Source organism: Melospiza melodia, chromosome Z (assembly GCF_035770615.1).
Source record: "Melospiza melodia melodia isolate bMelMel2 chromosome Z, bMelMel2.pri, whole genome shotgun sequence".
Classification (NCBI taxonomy): Eukaryota; Metazoa; Chordata; class Aves; order Passeriformes; family Passerellidae; genus Melospiza; species Melospiza melodia.
In genome coordinates, this window is record NC_086226.1 from 45,487,450 (window position 1) to 45,509,817 (window position 22,368).

Below are 22,368 nucleotides of genomic sequence, written 5' to 3' on the forward strand. Positions count from 1 at the left end.
TGAAGAAAGATTATTGCAACCTTGTAGATTTTTACCTATTTTTTTGTTTTACTCTTTGACTTTTGAAAATAGAAACTGTGTGAAGGAAAATCCTAGAAGCTACACAGAACTAAGATAAGCCTGTAGCTTTGACACAGCATTTTTTGTTTGTTGTAGGGGAAGTCCCTATGTTACTGGTCTTCTTAGTTAACTTAAAGCATTTATCATAAACTAGAAGCTTCCACTTCATTCTGGGAATGTTTTTGCAGTCATTTTTTGTTCTTACTGAAAAGAAACTTCATAGATTGTCTTATGATTATTTTGTCTGGTTTTATGACTCTTTTGTAACTCATGTACACCACATAGTTTTGTAAGTAAATTTGCCCTTTACATGTTTATTGCTAAACAATTTGAAGCTTCTAAAAATATGAGCTTTCTCTAAGTCATCTGTTTGGGCTCCTACCTGCCTTGAGACCTCTGTGCTTCTCTGTGCTTGTGGAGATATGTCTCTGTTGGGCTGATATCCCATGGGAAGGGCCTGGAAGCAGCAGGGACAGCAGTCTTTGTCTGTCTGTGTGAGGGATGTGCAGAGGAGTTTTTATTGCATAACCTAATATCTACATTCTCCTTTCTGAGGGACTCATGTTATGTGTTTTTGGAAGATTTGAACACAATTAAACCGATTGCTCTTAAAAACCTCCACATAAATGTGCTGTATCAACAGAAAACCCGATGGCTTCCAGGTAGGGATTCCTGTGGTTTCTCAAACACCTGCTGGCTTGTGGCCCACAAAACCATTAACTTCATACTGCAGGTTTCAGTACCTGATGCTTAGGGTATAGAGAGCACAGGGGTTTCTGTGTCCTTCCCTCCTTCAGTACACATTTCTTAGACGCGTATGCTACCATGTATCACAATTTTGTATTTGATTTATATTTTACCCTGTAAATACACTCATCAGTAAAACACTCTCATAACCACTCTTTGGTAATGTCCTGAGTAATATTCTTATTTCAGGGTTGCTTTCTCGCAGAAAAGTTATGGCTGATCTTGTTATGTTTCATAACATAAGAAAAATTATCGCAGCATAAAAACTATACACAACACTGAATGTCCAGATTGTATTATCATTAAATTGGAGGTCGTTTCCCAGAAGGCTCTTTAAGTGGCAGGGAACAGAGCTATTAAAATAAATTACTTCTTTGTCTCTGGAGAAGCAGGACATAGCTCCGGGAATTCATGGATATCCCGGACACTGTGTCATTTCCAGTCCTCCGCATGAATAATGGGAATGCATCCGTTTAGAAAGTGCAAGCGACCCGTTTACAATAAATGATCTCACCATGTTGAAAAAGAAAGGATTAAGGACAGGCAACAGACGCAGGGTGAGGCAGTACTGATGTCGCTTTTGGTTTTGTTGTTTAGAGCTCACGGGTCTCAGGAACAGAGAAGTTGCCTAGAGAACTCCCTGCTCCGCCACAGCTGAAGCGCTGGGAAAGGTGAGGCGCAGGAGCACGGCGCGGGGGTTTTCGGCACGGCCTTCCGCGAAGGGCCGCGGCGGGGAGCGCTTCCCGGCACGGCCGCGCCCGGCGCAGCCGCACCGGGGGGGCCGGGGCCGGGGCCGGGGCCGGGGCCGGGGCCGGGGCCGGGGCCGGGGCCGGGGCCGGGGCCGGGGCCGGGGCCGGGGCCGGGGCCGGGGCCGGGGCCGGGGCCCGATAGTAGCACACCTGGTCGGACAGAGGCCTGGCCGACATGGGGCGGGAGACGCTCCGCAGAGCTGCGGCGGCCGCGGAGAGAGCCCCAGGCTGGGAGGAGCCGCCAGGCTGGGAGGAGCCGAACGGCGGCAGTGCGGGGCGCGGGGCTGCCGGCGGCCGGAGCCCGTCCCGGTGCTGCACCGGCCTCATCCCAGCCTGAGGTGAGCACGGCACCGGCGGCCACCCGAGCCTGCCCGGGGGCGTGCTCCCTGGAGGCGTCTGCCTGGGAATGCCCGGTGGCAGGCAGGACTGAGTGAGATAGGTGTCTGGGGAGTTCGGCAAAACAGGTGAAAAGCCCCCAAAACTCAAACTCCACCACAGCAGTATAGAACTGTGCAGTAAAATGTGCTTGTGTGCATGTAGATATGTGTGTGTGTGTGTGTGTGTGTGTGTGTGTGTGTGTGTGTGTATAGGAGTGTATGTGTATAGACAACATTAATAAACAATAAGAACAAAAAGAAACTTAACAAAACGAAACACCACCTGTCCTGGTCCTTTATTTGCTGCTAAAAATTTACATGAAAAATGCAACCCTGTGACCTCAAGGTAAGCAGTGAAAAAGCAGTAACTAATTTCCTGACATTGAAAAGTCACTACATTGAAAGGTGGCTTCTGTGATCTCACGGTATTTAATAAATGTGTTTCAGTTTCTTTCTGTTACACCTTTTTTTTTTTTTCCCCTTTACTGATTCAATATAATTTAGCCTGTTTTTAACAGCAGAAAAAAACCAGTGGAAATTAACATATATCGGTCTCACCTACTGCGAATATCCACCTCCTCAATCTCCTAAGGTAGTTTCAGGTTGTTACAACCTAAATGTTACATTCAGCTATTTTATATACCACGGTTTCCACATTCATCTCACACATCAAGCAAAACCATGAACCTTATCAGTTTTGTACATTACGTGTTTTTTCTTCCATGACAGATACTGTGAGCAGGCTGTCAAGTGGAAAGACGAAAACAGTGAAAAATTTTAGAGCATTCATTTTACAGTATTTTAACTCTGAGAATTTCAACCTTTTTCTGATGTATGTGAAGACAACTTAAGACAAGGAATTTGCAGTGAAACATATGGTTAGAGTTGTATTTTGTGCTGTTGACTCGGTTCTCCCTCTACAGTCTACAAGTTAATGTGAGTTCATCCCTTTGCTTCTAATGCTTGAGAGGGGAGGGGGGGTTCTGTATTCTTAAAGGACTTCTAGAATCAAGAAAATGAAAAAGACAGTACTCTATTTTTGGTAGCATAGTACATAGGATTAAGAACTCTTTTTTCACTACACAGTAGCAAGGCAAGTGGCCTTCACTGTGTCCAAATCTTGGGAAGAGAATATCTGTCTTTACAAGAGGAGGGTAGGAAATGCTTTTCCTGTTATTTGTACGTTATTTCTATTCCTATGACCTTTACAGACATGAGAAAATTGTGTGGAAAGTTCTAGTTGTTAGCAGCTTTTTGGCGTGGCTTGAGATTTATAATCTAGGGACCCTGAGTATGTGTAGATGGATGACCACCTGCAATTGGTATTCCAAGGACTAGTGCTTACACATAGCTTTGATTAGATTATGTGGTTTTAAAATGCCCATGGCATTTTATGTTCAAATTTTTGCAGCATTTGTCTGTTTGGTTACAGTGAACCACTGTTAGCAATACAGAATTTTCCCTGCTGGGGAACTTTCCAATAATGGGGAAGTTTCCTAAAGAAGTAGGTGTACTTACATCAACATTTAAGTTGTCACATGAAGTCTTTTGACAGATAGTTCTGTTTTTTCCTGTAATTTTCATTTGATTGCGGCAGAAACGTGCAGCAGCAGTACTGAGGAGCAATTTGTACAGTTTAGAATATAATTTGCTTTTAAAAAACTTCCACAGATGTTGGAAGCTGGCAGGAGGACAGAAAAGACACTGTGGTAGGTACTGTAAGAAAAATAGCAAGCTTTAGTAAAGGACTTTGATTGATGTCAAGGTCTCAAACTATCCAGAGGATTCTTCTGCTCAGGGTAAAACAAGAGAAGGTTTTATAATGGTTATTGAAGTGGTTTTCTTTTTGCATGTGCACCTGGATTTGACCTGGACCTGCATTTTTTTCCCTCTGAAAGTGAAAAATTGAATACAGCTGCAAACTTTCTCAGTCTTGAGGAAATTTGTAAGTAATAGTCATACTTCTTTTGTGTATTGTAAAGCTTGTTTTCCTCTACAGTGGGAGAAGGCATTCTAATAAGTGTCAGCAATTGTAGGACATAAACATGGGTCTTGGGACTATAAAAGCTAACTTGCTGTCTGTCTTCCAGGAGTTAATCAGAGCACCCCTCCTGGACATCATGCCAATACTTAGTTTTCCTGTTAAAAAGGTGGATAGGGGTTGCAGGCAGGAGTATGGGTATCTTTCCTGACTGTAGAGCACATACTATTTGTTCCAAGCAGTGTACTAGTTCAAGCAGTCTGCTTTGTTATGAGCAGTCTACAGCCACTACTTTAAAACAAAACAAACAAACAAACAAAAAAAAAAAAAAAAAAAAAAAAAAAAAAAAAAAAGAAAGTATTTTGAGTCTGTGTGTGCTGCAACTCTGGTCATTCTGATAGGGGGAGTGCACAATACCCAGTCAGTCTCAGTGATAGGCTTGTCTCCAGAGTAAGGGTGATTATGGTACTTTTGTGTGATGGGTATACCTCTATCTCATTGGAGAAGCTTTACGTTGGAGCTTAGTTGGTGGTCTGGAGTGCTTGTTACTCTAGCAGGGGAATCATGATGGAGGCATACTGATGCATACACATTCAGAGAAACTCCCGGGGACCCACAGGATTGGGCTGCAATTTTCTAGCGCTTTCAAGGACATCACTTGTGGCTAAGGAGTAAGTCTGGTACCTAACTACTTTTTGAAGCCTAGTTTTATCAATTAATCATATCTTGCACCCTGAGAGTCTTCTTTGAATTTTTCCTGTGCCTATTTTTAGACTATGCTTACATTGTTAACAATGTAATGGATTGCCTTCCTTTCTCAGCTCCATATGCATTGCTTGCTGCAAATCAGCTGTTTGGATCAGGCAGCAGCAGTCTGAGGAAAAGAAGTAACTTGAATCAAATTGTTAGAAGGAGTCTAGTTCCCTTAAGCCACAGCACAGTAAGGGCACATGTGTCTTATGAATTCAAGACAAAATTGTTTTTTCACTGTCATCTTAAAGTTGACAATCAGAGAAGGAAGGATGAAACATAAAAATTGTGAAGAATGGCAGTCAAGATAGAGTTTCATCAGTTAGGAAGTGTCATGAGCGTTACAGTTGTCTAATTTCTTATACAGATTCTGAAACTACCACTAGAAAATAGCTAAAGGCAATCCTTCCTTATTTTGGTGGATGTTTGTGGGTCCAAAATGAAAACTTTATTTAGAAAAAAATTACCATTTTCTGCGTTTATGGCTTAAAATACAGACTTACCAAAAGCAGTGGGTGTGTTAAGATTAAATGTATGAGTCGATATTAATAAGCATTTAAAAATGTTAAAATGTTGTGTAGGACTATAAAGCCTATGTCAGTAAAGAGGGGAAAAACTTCTGACAGAAAAGTGAAATGACTTTTGTATTCAGATGTAAAGCAGCAGAAATTCAATGCAATAGATTCTGCTTGTAGATTGACTGGCTTTGTCACTGTTTTACAAAGGCACTACTGTGTGAACGGTTGATTCATAGTTGTTACTGCATAAATATATGTTATGACATGAACCACCTCATGAATTGTTTTCACAATATATGTAACTTTGTGAGCCTTCTGGTATGTACTGTGGGACCAGGGTAAAAAAGCAGGGTGTATTCACAGTATGTTAAAATAAAATGAACAGGTGGGGAAGAACCAAGTTCTATTTCCTGCACTGACAGTATAGAAAATTCTTTCATTCTCCTAATGGGAGCAACATTCCCTGCTATAGTTAGGCTACAACTGGGTATTTGTGAGTACTTATTCACTTATCAACAGATAATGATAAAGGATTTATTTAGCCATCTATCAATAACAGATGTTTAAAGCAAATAAAGTAAGATGTTTTTCCTGGACCCACCCATTCAGGAAGATTTCTGCCTGATTATCTACTGGGTGCAGTTTAATCCTGTTCTTAAATAGGGTGGGATCCAGTGTCTCCTGTCCAATTCTTTGTGTGGATTGCTATGAAGTGTATTTAACAGTGCAACTCAGAAAATGAGTATTTATTTATATTTGTCTTATTTTTTATTGGTTTAGGTTCCATCTGCATCATGGGAAGGCCTTTGTTTCTGTATGTATTTTTATTCTACTGGCATTTCCTAAATGGTAAGAAGCCGTAAAAAGCAGTAGAATTATTTTGGTGTATTTTCTTTCCATGTATAAGCACAGAAATGTTAATTTCTCCAGTTTTCCTTCAGCTGCTAGCATTTGAGGTTTTTTTCCCTTAATGCTTTAAGTGAAAAGGTCTAAGCATAGCTTTACATTAAACCAGATGCATGTATTTTGATATGGGGCCAGGTTAAAATCCCTGTCAGTGTTCCAGCAGAGGCACCTTTTCAAACAAGGTACCATTAGCATTACACCAAAGGTTTTCTAGACTCTATCAGACCTGGGAAATGTTGTGTATTCTTTAACATTGTGCGTAAAAAACAATTGGCATTTATATAAAAAGAACATTCCCATTGCTGACACTTGCCTGTTACCACGACAGAGTTTTCTCAAAGCAACAGCTGATGGCTGTGCATATACAGTTCACTGTTTTTAGTACAGCACAGTGTACACACTGTGTGTGTACACAAAGCAGGTGTCTGCAGATATGAGTGCAGATTGTGTGTGTATACAGCAGAGGTCTTGTGTTTTATCACATACTTGGACAACTACATACCAAAATGTTTAACTTTTCAGAACAGAGAATGTACTTTGGTCCTTAAAATTTCCTGTGGATATGGTAAGACATGACTTTAAAGATTAGGTGTATTATTTAAAAACTAAGTTTTCTTCCAAATTTTGTTTTTCAGCTTTATTCACAGTTGAAGCTCCTCAGTCACTCTGCGTTGTGGAACGTGGGAACAATGTGACCATGGAATGCACATTTCCAGTGAATGGGAAGTTAGAGTTTAGAGATTTAAGTGTCAGCTGGGATAAGAAAGATGAGTTGAAGCAGGTTTATGTACTTCACAAAGGAGAGGAAGACCTCAAAAATCAGCACAATGACTTTAAGGGAAGAATAAAATTGTTGAAAGAGAATCTGAACTTGGGACAGTCTGTCCTTCAGATCACTGACGTGAAGCTCAGAGATGCAGGAATTTACCGCTGTGTTGTTGCCTATGGGGGAGCTGACTACAAGACAATCCACCTGAAAGTTAAGGGTGTGTATGCTACTATCGGAGGTTCAATATTGTGATACTCTTAAAAGATTTCAGAGGAGATCCTGAAGTAAGATATATCTGGATTAGCAGTTAAAGAAACCTAATTGGAGACAGGAGCTGTCTGATGGTGCTTGCACAGCTGTGTAACTTAGGCTTCTGTTTAGGTTGAATCCGTGTTCTGTCCTTTAAACCTCCCATGACATGTAAGGAATCAGGTTGCAAATCATGTGTAGAGTACAAAGACCATAAAGCCTAATGAGCTTTCTAAACCACATCAAATTTGTAATAAATCCTGTACCTCCAGTTACAGACTCAATAGTATTACTTACCTTTCCTGTCAAAATCCAAGCTGAAACTTGACCCTGGGGGCTGGGGAAAAAGAAAAGGTGTCTTTCCTTTAATGCAGGCTGTACTTCTAGCTTCCTATTGGTAATGATTTTTTTTCCCCCAATTGTTTAGCTCCTTACAGAATTATAAACCAAGGAGTGGTGAGCACAGGACACAACGAATGGAAGTTGACATGTCAGTCAGAAGGATACCCAGCAGCTGAAGTGATATGGCAAAATGGAAACTACGAAGATTTGACTTATAAGGCAAACACAGAATTTGAAACTGCAAATGACCAGTTGTACCGTGTGACAAGTACCCTCACAATCAAAAGTGGAATTGATGACATTTTTTACTGTATATTCTGGAATAAAGAGCTGCAAGAAAATACAACTGCCATTTTACACCTAGCAGGTAACACTTCTGAATTTCATTTATGGTAATACACTTCAAGGTGCTAATGTAATTTTGTCCCAGTCAAATTAGCTATGATTTGTTTCTTTTTCCAAATTTTGAAGAGGCTAGACAGAAATACCTATGTCATTAAGTTTTGCTATTAATGTATACTTTCACCATACTAACATGTTCATCATGCATGTATGGTCAGAATTTAAAGACAGGAATTTTGTGTGACCTGCAGGTATCTGGAAATTGAGTCTAAATCTTTTAAAAGTTCCATTATTTGGAAGACATGTAACTCAGCATCTGAAAATTAAATCCTTCCATCTTCCAAGATTATTCTAGTTTGTTGATGATTACTGTCACATAAACTTAAACAATATGGTCTTTTCCTGCCACTACAGCCTTTGCTTTGAGCATATTTAAATTTAAGTACTTGTATACAGATTTTTTTTCCCTCATAAAGTCAGAATTAAAGGAAAACTCCTAAATGGACAAGACTAATACAATTCCTAATTAAACCTTTTAACTGGGCAGCTCCTCTTCGGCTTTTGCTTTTGATTATTCTTTTCTGCATTGTAGCCTGATATGTTTTCAACCAGACAGGAGACCCAATCCAACTCAAAAACAGTATTTCTCTTTGTCAGACTGTTACTGAGGTCATTTCCCTGATGCAGTTCACCATCTAGTTTTAAGAACACCTGTGCAGTCACGCTTTTTGGACACGACAAGGGTTTGAAACAGCCATGTTTAGAGTGAGAAAACCAAGTAATTCTTTCAATGGGCAAGTCTGATTTTAACAAGAAAAATATCTGGGATTCAAGGAGACCACTTACCCTTTCCATCTGGAGCAATCATTACCAGATGAAAAGAACTGTGTCCTCTTTCTCAATTACCTTTTTCGTGTAATCCTGGGAAACTAAGCCAGATGTAACACTTTGACAAGCAGGATTCTGATGGGATCAAAGGCACTATCACATGGAATGCAGAGAACAGAGAAAAATATTAACATGTTCTATCTTCCCCCCGCCTTATTTGAAAAAAGTGTTATGTACATCATTAACACCTGACCTTAGACACAATCTATAAAGTTGTTATTATGTCTTAATTGCTCATAGCAAAAATAATACAATGAAAATGAAAGGCAAAGGGAGGATCCTATGCAATTATGTAATGTCTTATCTCCCACCTGTTTTTCTTGAAGATTCAACTGATGGCATTCTCCAGACTAAGAGCAGACGCTTTGTTGGAGCAACTCTCATTGCAACTGCTTTTGTTGGATCAGTGCTTCTATTTCTGCTCTTCATAAGAAAAGGTATGCAAATTATTTATTTTAGAGTGTCTCAGTTATTAGCAATCTGCTTTGTTAATTCATCCTCACTGAGTGGAATGAGACAGTTTTTTACCATATAATTTATTTCTCTTTCTTTACTGGGCTTGAGTAGATACTAGCAAGTTGACAGAGGGAAACAGGTTATCAACCCCTCACAAACCCCACTTAGCCATGCATATTTGTTAATCTTTCTTATAGGTAAGGATGTAAGCAGTAAAATTAGTGTATAACCTATTGCATCATCATCATTTTTTACCTACTGGAAATTGAAGGCTCCTCTTCTGTGTCTTCCATTTTGACTGGGGACCAGAATGCTGGTAGCAGACAGGATACTGGAGGTTTTTTAGTGGTTCTTATTCTGCATTCTCTGAAATAGAGAATTTCACTGACCTGTGAGAGCACCTGTTTTTTTTTAAGTGAATATTTCATTGATTTCCTTACTAAGTTTTGAGCTTTCTCAATTCACTTCCTGAATTAATATTGGATATTTTCAACATCACAGTATGTACAAAAGCTAAAGTGTTTGGCAATAATTTGTTTTCACTTGCTAGCTAACAAAAGAAAAACTTGAAGAAATAATTTGTAGGTTGTCTGAGTATGAAAAGACTATAACTAGCACCCAAAATAAAGGAAAAAAAAGTTTTAAACTTGTTACTTAAATGGAAAGAAGTACTGTTAATTTATTTTTCTTTCATAGGTTGGGTGGGGAGGGGGGTGGCTATGGAAAAGTCCTGAGAAAAGTATTCATAAGCTTAACAGGCTTGCAGGTGATTCTAACAGGCTGCAAGAGGACTGCAGATAATCCTGCAATTATAAGAATATACTTGCCCTAAGAACATAATAGGAATAGGAGGAGAACATGAAAGTGGAAGAAGGGACAGCAAAATCCTTGACTGCTCGAAAGAATCCCACTGGGGATTTCATTGAAGGTCAGAAGTTTCCTAGGTTGCTTGACTAAGATTTATTGTTTTTGTGTGTGTGTGATAATGCACATCACATTAGCTTTCATATCTATCTATACACACATACACGTGTGAGTGTGTGTGTGTTTGATAAACTACAAGTTGATTCAAAAGCTAAACTGTAAGTTTACACTGTAAGTGACAAGAAGTTTTTATCTTGAATCCTAAGCTGTCCTGGGTTACTGGACAAGTGATTGTTTCAGAACAGAATCTTCCCAGAATGTGAGCATTTTTCCCCTCAAAAAGCACTGAGAAGATGATCCCCTTTCTGTTCCCTGTTTTCTGATATGTTCAAATTCTGGGTGAAAAGATGCAGTGGGAAACCATTTGAACAAGTATTTTCCAGTGATGTTAGTGCATAGTATCAATGGAGTTCCAGCTTAGAAACAAGAAAAGGAGGTTGGAAAGGAAACCAACAGATTGGGAGTACTGAAGAATTTATTTTAGAGTTTTGGAAGAAAATTAGTATTTTGAGAACAAATGTAATGTGTGATTACATTTTTAATGTAATGGGCTATGTAATGTGTGCCCCTCCCACCAATGTGTTTAAGCTCCTCAATAGATCTAAGGCAAGTATTTTGGGTTGTTTTTAAATTGTTTTGTTTTGTTTTGTTTCAGCTAGAGCAAATAAGGGCAACAGAACACCTGTGGCGAGTCCATCAATAGCAAGTATGTACATACGACAAATCTAGCAGAGTGTGATTCTTGTGGAAATAAGAAATTCTCTTGCTTGAGAATTAACTTTGTAATGGTGACAACCAAATGGAGATTTAAATTCTATTTTATAATGCTTTCTACATTTCATTTATGTAACAACCATAAATTACAATTGAAGAATAGCTTTTCATGACTGTGTCATACTTTCAAAAGGAATGAAAAGCATACTTGTTCCAGGAATTGATGCACTCCTGATATGCACAAGAAAAGGACAGAGCAGTATAGGACAGAGCAGTATATTGTGTTTTGGAAAGTCTGCAATAGGATGGGACAGGCTCTCTGGAACGTAATAGCTCAGAATGGCATCACATCCTGATGTGCAGACTTTTTGCTGCAATTTGAACTGTGTTGGCACATTCCTCTGTTTTTTCCGGTATCATAGCATGCGTTTGGGGGTCTTTGTCACAACATTTGTGACAGAGAGTTTGGCCCCATTGAGAGAAACTCAGGGAAGCTTTAGTTTCTGGTTGATATTGATGCTATTTACTATGAGCAAAGCTTAGTGGAAGGGCAGCACCACCATGACAGGTGCTATTGAAGGAAATGAAGTAAAGAGACTTAATATTTACAGCAAGAGAGAAGAGATTAAAATCCTTTTGCTGCCTGTCAAGATGGTTACTGGCTGACTTACTTTTAAGTTGTGGTATGGGTATTTGGAGACCACCAGAAATTAAATTGCTGTGTGAAAATTGGTTCATGCTGGCTATTGGCATTTTTCTGAAGAAAAGCTCTCTTGAGAGTACTTGCTCAAACAGAAACAGCATTTACTGCTAATCTCATCCCTTGCTCTACATTCAAGTCACTCTAGATCCTGAGTGGCCTGAGGTGGCAGTTTATAACACAGATCTATCACTATAGGAAAAGTTTAAGCTATGCTCACTGCTGCGTGTATATATGTCCTTTGCTTACAGAACTTGCAAAAGATAAGGATACACACAACTGCAGAGATGCTTCTTTTGAAGACAGAGAGCTGAAATGTAAGTATAAATGATGAAGGAAAAATTAGTAGCAAATTTTACGCAGCATAAACCATCCTGGTCACTGGAGCATTGATTAAGGACTGGTTTATTTAGCCTCTTGTTTCAACAGACAGAGCCTTCAAGAGATAATACAGCTTTGCATTCTGTGTATTACAAACTCACCATCATAACTCATTGTGTACTGTTCTTTACATCAAAGAATGAATCTAGTTTTTAAAATAGAAAGATATACGAAGGAAAATATGATGTGGAGATATATAAAACCCCAAACCAGTCGCTTTTCCCAGCTTGCACTTTTGCTATAGAAAGAGCTGTTCGTGCATATCTGTAAGGGTGGTGGTGGCAGTGAAGGAGGGGACAGGAACCTGTCACAGCTACTTGAGCAGGTCTCAAGCTGTGCGATTCGCTCTCAACAAAGCAAGAAAATATATGAATCAAATATCTCAAATCTGTGAAATATCCTATGGTGTGGAACAGGAGGGTGAAATTATTGAAGTTTTTCTCTCACTTTCTTGCTGACTTCTAAAGCACTTCAATTAATTGCATCCCAAATCCCTCCCTGCTACACTTTACTACAGTAAACTTACAGGTAAGCCTGCTGGTCCTGCAGGTGTAGATCTCCAAGCACAAGAGTTAGGGTCTGGGGATATGCCACTGGGAATACTGACAGAGGGAGCACTAAAGGTATTTAAAAGAATTTTAAAAGGTTTTGAAAGAAAGGGGGACCTGACCAACAGCAATCTCACTGTATTTGCCAAAGAGCACTTCCCACACTGTTGTATGTTTGAACTACCACTTTTATTTACTCCCATGATCATCTTTTCCTGTTTGATCTTTTAATTAATTTAATTTTAGATGAAGGAAACTTTTTGGTACCTTCATACTCTAGGAAAGGGGTGCAAAACTGTGAAGTGTTCTGTGCCTTCATCATTTTGATAATTTTTTCATATAATTCTTCCTGTTACAGATATGCAAATTGAGAAGACCTAGAGAGAACAGGGGAAGACTTTTTCCCTCTGCTGTGAAGATTTGTCAGCTCAAATGTTCTGTGTTCTATATACTGAAGGGGATATTATTTTTTTGTATTTATTGTGTGATGGCAATCTTCTGTATTGTTGTAACACAGGAAAAATTTAATGAAGTTAAAAAAATTATTATAGCATAAAAAATATTGAATAGATTCTGTATATGTGACTAGATAGTGAGGTATTTATTTAAACATCAAAGTTTCTACCTTCTCAAGTTTAGGCAAATGTGTCCTTCAAAGATTTCATTTAATTAAATGTATCTTTCAGGTAAAGCACTTTAGGTCTATGACCATCATGAATTTCATAGCTAGCTCTTGATAGGTCATCTTCTGAACCTTTTTTTTTCCTTCTTCACCTGAGCTCACAATTTCCTGCACATAACTGGTTTTCCATAGTTTAAAGAATCTTTTCAATACTTTGATCCTCATAAAAGGTGCAAAAACACAAATTGCCATACATGCAGGGCATTTTCATTATTAAAATACCAGATGCTCTCAGCTAAGCCTGAAAAAGATGATTTAAAATTCTTGGTAATTATGGTTTGGAAATTAAATAATACTAAGCTTTTTGATATTTTCTTTGAAAAGCATTGTGGACATTTAATTTCCTCATGATATTGCTGGCACTACTTGGTTACTGCTCGCTGTCTTCTGATTTACAGTCTGGGGATAATGCAATTCTTTGGACATTTAGAAAAAACAGCCCTTGCTTTGGATTATCATTTTGTTTTCTTGGGAATGGGAAAAGTAAAACATACTTACTTCTAGGACATGAAATAACTGCACATGTGATTACATAGAAATGCTGAAGAAACCTGTTCTTGGTTCCCGTTTCACAAGTTATTGTTGTCTACATTTTGCTAAGTGCCTAGCTTTTTGTGGGGGGATCATACACACGTGAAAAAAATTATTACAATGGTATTCACAATTGTATTTTTTAAATAAAACATGTTTTGCTTTTCTTGTGGTTTTTCCTGCTTTCCTTAACCTGTCAGCAAGTAGTGTAAGCTCTATTTGCATATTTCTGAGAAAAAATAGTATCTAAGGATTAGGTGTAGGAGAGAGTCTACAGCCATGACATTCCTCTAATGGCTCCCACAAAGAACAGATGGCAGAGAACTGGAATCTCATTGGACTCAGATTTTATTTTTCATTTGAAAATAGATAATGTATTGTGCAGTCCCAAGAATGTGGACACAGTCCTCATTTGTGAATGCCAGGGCTTCACTGCTGGCAGTATTCAAAGTAGCTAATGCAAGGTTGTGTTTAATAATCTGAGAAAGCTGTCCTCTTAAGTAGAATAGAGAAATGTCTGTCAGAATCATAATGGGGTTGGTCAACCACAGTTCAGTAAAATAGTTAATACAGAGTAATTTCCCTGATTCATTGCAGACCTTGTGTATTCTGATACTGATTATTCCCATTTGACTCTTTAAGGTTACCATGTGAACTTGAATATCTCCTCCTGCTTCCCAACATGCTTTTTGAATCTAGGTGTCATTGAAGGTGATAGCCAAATTTTAATTATTTACAGAGAGGTTTTTGAAATATCAGGGCCATTTGTAGACAAAGTACTGACTCAGCACAAAAATATAGAATCATATCACCACATAAATAATTCCCTTTCCAGACAAGATAACCTTTTCACTTTCTACTTCCTGTTTGGGACTGGACAGCTGTGTGCATTTTACAGTAAAAGTGAAGAAGTCTCCTCTTGTTAGTTCTTATAAGCCTTTGCAAAGCAGTGCTTGCTTAGTGTTATGGAACTGAAGTTAATGTCTTTATCAAACTCTACTCTACAGCAGGAACTGTTACATTTCTCTTTTCCCAGTAGGAGGAAGGGCAAGTTACTGTTCAAAGTGCTGTATATCAGATGAGTAAGATAATGAAATGAGGGGATAAAAATAGAAATTCTTTAGCTGAACCCTAACTTCTAAAATGACAGTGATTGAATTCCTGAGTGGTTGATGGGAAGCATAAAATTTTGCTAATTCTTTAGAAAAGCAGGACATGAGGCGAATAACAGGTAAAGCATAAAGCCCTGCCCTTACTAAATAAGCTCTCTTTTATACTTCTCTGAAATACAAGGCTGAACTTGTCTAATCTTATTTTAGAAATTAAGCTTTTAGTAGAATTTAAGTTTTGTGGCTTCGCTTTTATGAATACAGGGAGACAGGCCCACATGTTTATCCTTCAATGCCATAAGTGGTTTCAGGTAAAGTATTTTCTGCTCATTACACAGGGATAATACACATCAGAGTGAAAATAGAGCATTTAGTTAATGAGAAATAGGTAAGTGGAAATCCTTCCTATCCTAAGACAAAAAATGTAGTTAAACACTATATGTGTAATAACATTTTTTCCTTCCATTAAAAACATTTGCATGATGCTTCAGTGTTTTCGGATATCTGGAAGACAAAATACAGCAGCAAGCAGGAGCAGACTTAGCTTCAGTAAGCTGCATTTTACCTCCTAGTAGCCAAGCATTATTATTAGCACATTTTCAAAACTGCTCAGAAAAGCCTGGTTCATGTGCACAATCAAAATTGGCTTATTGCTATTTCAGTTCAGGACTCATTTATTTTACAAATGTAACTATGAACCAGTGTGGTGGCTTGCTTTGTGATGTGGCATTTAATTTCGTAGGATATAAAAGCTATTGAAAATTACAATTCCAATAAAGATCTAATAATATGAAAAATAGAATCATTGCTGTTGACCTGCACAGCTTTCCATGGAGCAGAACTGCAGGACTTTTGACTGTGTCCCTTTTCCCCTTTGGTTAAAAAAATTCCAATGGTACATCATTCAAGCATGGGCTAGACAGGAAAACAACAGAGGCGTTAAAAGTGGAATTTCTGCTTTTGCAGACCTTAACCGTAGGACTTCTGTTTTTTCAGCATATTGTCCCAGATTCACTGTCTCTCTCTCTCTCTCTCCATATTTTTCTGGCTCTGCAAGTATATGATTGTCCCAGGCAAGTCAGATGCTACTGGGTTCTTGTGATGCCCAAGGCAAGTCACTGATTCTTGGGCGATTTCACTGAGCTGTCTCCTTGTTCCAGTACGGGAACACATGAAGAAAACATACTGTAGGCAGGACTAGCTCAGAATGAGCAGAAGATGGTGATGGTGATTGTGAAGTAACTTTGGTGTTTCTTTTCTGTCATCCAAATCATTGACTTCTGCCAAAGAAGTCATTGGAGCTCTTTCAGGAAAAGGTGAGACTACTCGTGAATTACTTTGTGTGACAGGGCTACACATGATAAGCTTACTGAAGAAGAATAAAGTAATGTAACAGTGGTTTTGTTGAGCTAGTTTGCTCTGCACTAGGCAGCAGAAAACATAATTTCATAAATCAGTCTGGAACTGTGAGGCAGGCAATCATCATACATCTTCCCAAACCAGCTAGGATTTGCAGGAGTAAAGCCACAATCATTTTTGTGTTGAGGTAGAGCACAATTCTCGCAAGCAGTGAGAATCTAATAGGAGACAAAAGAGAATGTGTAGCACAAACACATCTGTATCTCTTTTATGTCTCTCACTCATTATGACATCATAAATTAAAATTCACTCATTATGTCATCATAAATTAAAAGATAGAGTGATGAAAAATGAAAAGATGTGTCCATTGATAAAACTGTTTGATAGAACAAAACACTTTTATATCGGAAGGAGATCTATCAGTCACCTAATCAAATCTTCCACTCAAAGCAATGACATCGTAAAAACAATTGCGCAGGCTTTGTCTTGTAAAGTTTGGTGCATTTGTAAGCATGGAGATTCACAACCTCACTGAAGTATTTGATTAGCCTCATAGTGATTTTTTTTTTTTTTTTTGGTAATAACATCAACCTAGATAAAAATTAAGACGAAATAGATTATTCAAATATTAGGTAATTGCTTGACAAATTCTTGTAAAATTAATCTGATGAAAGTAAGAAAATGTAACATGATGAAGGTACAACAGTCCTAATAAATGCAAGTTCAGATGCCAATGCTGTACACTGCTTTAAATGGTTATAAACCCACCGAAAATCATGGGCATAATCAAAAGCATAATTTGAGCACATAGATTTTACAGAGTGATTTGTATAATTTTGTTGGATGCGTGCACATTCTCAGCAATGCAGAGAAATGAGCTCAGTGTACGTTCAGCATGAAACTGAAACTAACAATGTCCTGAGAAAAGTCCTTTCAACAGAGTCAGGTTTTCTATGACATAAAGATCAGCCTACAAGCTGAATAAGATCAGCCTACAAGCTGTGCTATTGGTGCATGTTATACACTGTCATACGACTTGGGTAGTTTCTGCTATTGTGCAAATAGGATAGAGTTTTGGGAATCTTTGCTGTTACATGAATCAGATTGCAATGACCTGCGTAAAGATCTGATGTGAGTATAACACTGATAAAATGCAAATTGATTTTTCCTGTATTTCTGGCTGATGGATTGAGGGTTTTTTCCTAGATTCTTAAGATTTACTTAATTTATTTTCAAATTATTACTGGGATACAGAATCTGATTGTGAATGAAAGACTGGATAAGTTCCAGATCTTAAAACACAGGTCCATATAAATTTCTAACCCTGATGTTTTTAGAAGTTGAAACTCTCTTACAACTCTATCTTCTCTCATAGGCAAAGGCAGAGGAGTGGTGCTGGTGAGCCTCTTCAGCTTGTACATGAGGATGTAGCTCTTAGTAAATATTTCATCCTGAATTTTAGGGAGGATTTGAATGGAGAAAAAAACCTCTGTATATATTTGTATCTATATATTCCTATTTACTTTCTTTCAGTTGTTACTAACATACTACCTGCAGGTTGTTTTGATTGTACAGCAAGTCTGGAGACTTTCACCTTCTGCATCCCACAAAAAGCATAAGCTATGAAGAGGAGAAGTTCTTGTGCCTCTCTAAGAAGTCTTTCTTTCTGTAGAAGCTAGAGATACAAAAGAAAATTTGCAGTGTATCATGCCAAAATGTCAGTCTGTATTCAGTAATCCTGCTAAGAGTGGAAAGGCTCTGAAAAGTTCTATGATATACAGAACTGCTTTTTAAATGTAACAAAATTTCACCCCAATTCTATACTAGTATCTACAGAAAAAAAAATTTAGCTGTATTAGAATGATCATATTTGTCATGGAACAAAAAACTGACAGTGGAAAATATTCAACAGGTGACAGTTAAACAATGCAGGGAAAGTGAGAATTTGCAGATAATGTGAGCAAAGGAGGAAGTGAGAAATTATATATCTTCATCTGAAGGCTGAAGGAAGATGGAGAGCAGACTGAAATTATGCAAATAGGCTGTCACGTGTAAACATCAGGGACAAACCAATTGTCCCAACAATAAATTGCCCGTGTGGTGAGATGGGCAATAAGGGATTGCAACAAGTGAGCAAAAGACAAGAAGAATGGCAGGTGAGGTGGTATTTGGATAAGGCAGGTTTGAGAAAATAAGAACAAGAGATTATGTCCACAAAATATACTGAGACAGGCTGAAGAAATGGCCTTTGAACAAATTTTAATATGCATGGTTAGGATTTTTTATTAAATTCCTGAAATAGAAAAAAAGTACCTTCTTTCTGATGGTGAGATACAGAACAATTGTAGTTTGTATGAGTATCTAATGCTTTTTTGTTGTTTATTCTCTTGTTTATTTTCTGACCTAGTATTTTTAAACTTTTTTCTTTATTTTTTTTTGTTTCTTTCTTTTTTTTTTTTAAACTAGATCCTTCCACAGAAAGTAAAATCAGTTTAGCCATTTCATGAAGATGTCAAAAAGTTGTGCCTTTTTGTACATGTGAGAGTGTTAGAGGAAAGCTGTTGAAAAAACTTGCTTCCATGAAAGTTTTTGCAAAATGTACAGAAGGCAGGGGAGTTTCAGTAACAGAAAAAGACAAAAGAATCTGTGACTGGGACTATATAATCTTTTGCTGTGTACATAGGTGCATGAGAAGATAGTCTCTTTGACCAAAATAACTCCATTTCACACAAGGAGAGTCAAATGGAGCCAAGTCAGATGCCTGTTAACACAGCTTGATTGCTTTTGATTAAGATGAGTTTGTAATTTTGGATTATTTCCAGAAGGCACTGTCCTGTGCTTAGTATGGGTACTAGCTTTGTAGTACAATAAGACAGAGAGTGCAGAAGGAGAGGGATTAGGAAAAGCATAGTCATTGGGAAAACATAGCTGATCTAGGCTCACTAATGTTGCAGAGTCTGTCAGCAGAGGAGGAAAAACAGTGAATGTAGGAGTGAACAGATCAACTGCAATATTTGTATTTCAAATCTGTAACAAAGTCTACCAGCTCAAGATGTCTCAGGTTGCAAGACCGCTAGCAAAACCTTCTTTGCAGAAGTGTACAAGGCAGTTTGTGTGGAGGTGAGCACAGGCCAACTGGCCAGCCTGGTGATATTTCCATCCTCCCAGCTCCCAGCCGTGGAGTTCAATGTCCCCACTTCTCTCTGTGTTGTAAAAACAACTGTATTTTACCTGCTACAACCCAGCAGGATCACATCAAAAGTGCTGCCAATGGGACACCTTGGTCTCAGGGAAACAGGATTCAAAGACGGGTCTGTCTACCATAGCCACTTAAAAAGAACCAAGTACCCCTTCCTTAGTCCTTTAATAGTTTGGTATTCCAGAGTGAAATCTGAGAGATTATTGTGAACTTCTGTGTTGATTTGAGTCCTGCTTTAAACCTGGAGGAAAGCCAGTGTGCTTGAAAGCTTGTTTAGCTTTTCCAGCTGGTCTGATTATTCTATTGGAAGCTATGGGTCTAAAAAGCTCACCTTGCTTAATGCTGCTAAATTTCATTATGTAGACACCAATTGTGTTTACTGTTCTAAATCATCCATTTGCTAGAAAACAAATATTTTAATAGCTGAAACAATTTTTCCGGGAAAGGGTTTCCCATTATTTATTAGACTATAATGTCCCTATGTCAGTGACTGTGTTCTCTGGTTGTTTTGTTAAGTGAACAGCACAGATTCTCAGGATATTCAGGATCCTTTGTTAAGCTTGTGTTGAGAATAATCATAGAACTACAGAACCATAGAATGATTTGAGTTGGAAGGAAACTTTAAAGGTGATCTACTCCAACCCCCCTGCCATGTGCAGGAGCAATCATAGCAAGGGTACTAATCAAAGGCAGAGGATCTTACGTTAAGATGCTTCTTTTACTTAAGAAAAGCATTATGACCTTTCATGGATGAAAACAGTAGGATTTAATTTACATTACCCAGATGTGGGTTTCAACCGTTATTACAGAGGAGTAGATTGCAAAATATTCGGTGATCTTCATGTTCCTTTGCTTAAAATACTTCTTGTAAACTTAACATTACGAACATTGTGAGAGTTGTCACTAATGCCAAATCAGTCCTTACTCTTAGCACCAGACTGGTGCGAACCTCAGTTCCCAACGCACTGTGGTGAAAACACACAGGAGTGTTTTCTGAAAATAACAGTAAATAACAATAAACACATACCAAAGAGGTCTATACAAAGCACAGCTACTTAAATGAGCTACCCAAGCTTTTGCTCAAGAGCTCGACAGTTTAAACATGTAGCAGATTGATGTTCATATTTTGCCACCTGTTTCAGTTCCTGAGAGCATCCTTGTAACATCCAGTCAAGATAAGTGCCTTTTCACTTCTGTCTGTAGAATGGAATAAAGTCTATACAGTATTTTGAAAATTTAATCATATAGTTGTATGGAGCTTAGAGCTTGTACAGTTTGAAATGGGAGTCTAAATTTTCCGAAGGAACAAGAAATATCCTTCTCCCTCCTTAGAGAAGGATTTTGGACTACCACTAAAAATTTTGTAGGAAGTAAGGCCAAAAATTACCAAAAGTTTTTTAGACAACTGTTATAAACCCTCTGGATTAGTGAGCTGGGACCAGGGTTAAAGTTACAGGCATGATCAACTGAATGAATCAAGAGGAGAAAAATAATACTTAGTATAATTTCCATCTTTGATGGAACTTCAGCAATTTATTATCATTACCATCTGGATTTCAGTCAGCATTCACTAAGAAAATTTACCATAATATATTGCTTGTGGCCCAATGAAGTCAAATATGGGTTTCAACTTTATACTTTCAGTAAAAGCTAAAAAGCTGTACAAAAAGAAAATAAATATTATATTCCTCATTTTCCCTGATTGTTGTCATACTTTTGTTTTCATTGACATGTTCAAACTTTTTGTCTTGGGCCCCAAATCTTCACTGAAACTATTACAACTCTTAAAAAGCCATGATGATCTTTAGATGTTTGATGTGATGCTTTTTACCACCTCAATTATCCAAGGTTTTTTCAACTTAACTCTCATAATCACAGAGCACTGTGTGATAACTTGCTTTTTCTTCTGCCGATTGGTCTGGGAAATCAATTTACTGACTCCATCTGAATTGCTCTTGAAATGTCATGCTACTTCATACTGTTCTCAGAAGTGTATTTTCCTCACTTTGCTGTAAGATGCATTAAGTATTAAATTTTATGGCATGGTGTTCCTTCTTTTATCCCTGTGAATTTGTAACAAGCATATGATGAATACATTTTAGAAGTGGCCTTTTTCTTAACAGAAAAACAAAAGACTTTTGCATAAGCTTAGGATAAGTTAGGATAGTTGTGTACAAGGACTGTTGAAGAGCAGGCCATGACATATGTTTTATGAAGAGTAGGGAGAACATGAGGGCTATTCTGTAACATCATGAATGATTGGTAGTGCAAGCTCAGAAGAAATCACCCTCTAGATGCTGGTGCAGGCTTTTTATGGAAGTGTGTCAGAGCCACATGATGAAGTTGCATGGGTAAATTGCACTGAGATTGCACAACAGCTTGATGTCTGCTTGTGAGATTATGGAAATAAAGAAGGATGCCTTCTAATACAGATCCTTGCTGACAAATCCTTGATCTTTCTAATACACATCTGTGCTAATAGATCTTTGATCTTTTTAATACAGATCCTTCCTCCTTCCCACAAGCATTCTATGACTGCTTTCAGTATCCCAAGTTAAAATGTTCTAATATTTGGTTTCTTTTCTGTATTTATATTGTGTGTAATGCTTTTCTAAAACTAATCACTCTGGTCAGACAAGATTTTCTTGATATGTAATAATTATGATTATCTGCTGGGGCAGATTGTGTATCTTCTTATTTTTACTATCAGTAATATGTGTATTTTTTAAAATACAATCTCCTACATTAAAAAATAAACATCTCTGCATTTTCAATGTACTGTAGATGATAAAAAGAGAGCAGAATACCTAAAATGTCTCACATAAGGTTAATCCAAGTATCTAAATATTGATGAGAAATAGTTTCATTCTTCATTCAGTTCTTTCCCTTATGTCCATCTTCTAATAGGTAAGCTGTGTGGAGAAGTGAGTGTAGTAGGAGACTGAGGATGGTAAATAGTAACAGTCTCTACTTCTGCATCTGGAATATAGAGATACTGATGGTGTTTATTATCTCCTTTCTCACACAGCCATAGTAATTATGATACATCATGTATTAAAAGCCTCTGATAAAGGTAACTAGCTTTCA

The 22,368-nt window shown here is 37.9% G+C and overlaps 1 protein-coding gene across 2 annotated transcripts; it reads left to right on the top strand.

Annotated features, from left to right (window-relative positions):
- Window positions 1-1,277: 1,277 nt before the first annotated feature.
- On the top strand, window positions 1,278-13,789 carry CD274 (CD274 molecule). Of its 2 annotated transcripts, XM_063180228.1 has the most exons (10): window positions 1,278-1,478; window positions 2,663-2,869; window positions 3,832-3,878; window positions 5,963-6,031; window positions 6,724-7,074; window positions 7,534-7,815; window positions 9,005-9,115; window positions 10,714-10,764; window positions 11,724-11,789; window positions 12,760-13,789. In XM_063180228.1, exons 4-10 carry the CDS (start codon window positions 5,977-5,979, stop codon window positions 12,780-12,782), a joined length of 939 nt encoding a protein of 312 aa, XP_063036298.1. In that variant the 5' UTR covers window positions 1,278-1,478; window positions 2,663-2,869; window positions 3,832-3,878; window positions 5,963-5,976; the 3' UTR covers window positions 12,783-13,789. The 2 variants fall into 2 exon arrangements, with proteins under 2 accessions (XP_063036298.1, XP_063036299.1); XM_063180229.1 differs by lacking the exon at window positions 1,278-1,478 and having other exon boundaries at window positions 2,656-2,765.
- Window positions 13,790-22,368: the final 8,579 nt, after the last annotated feature.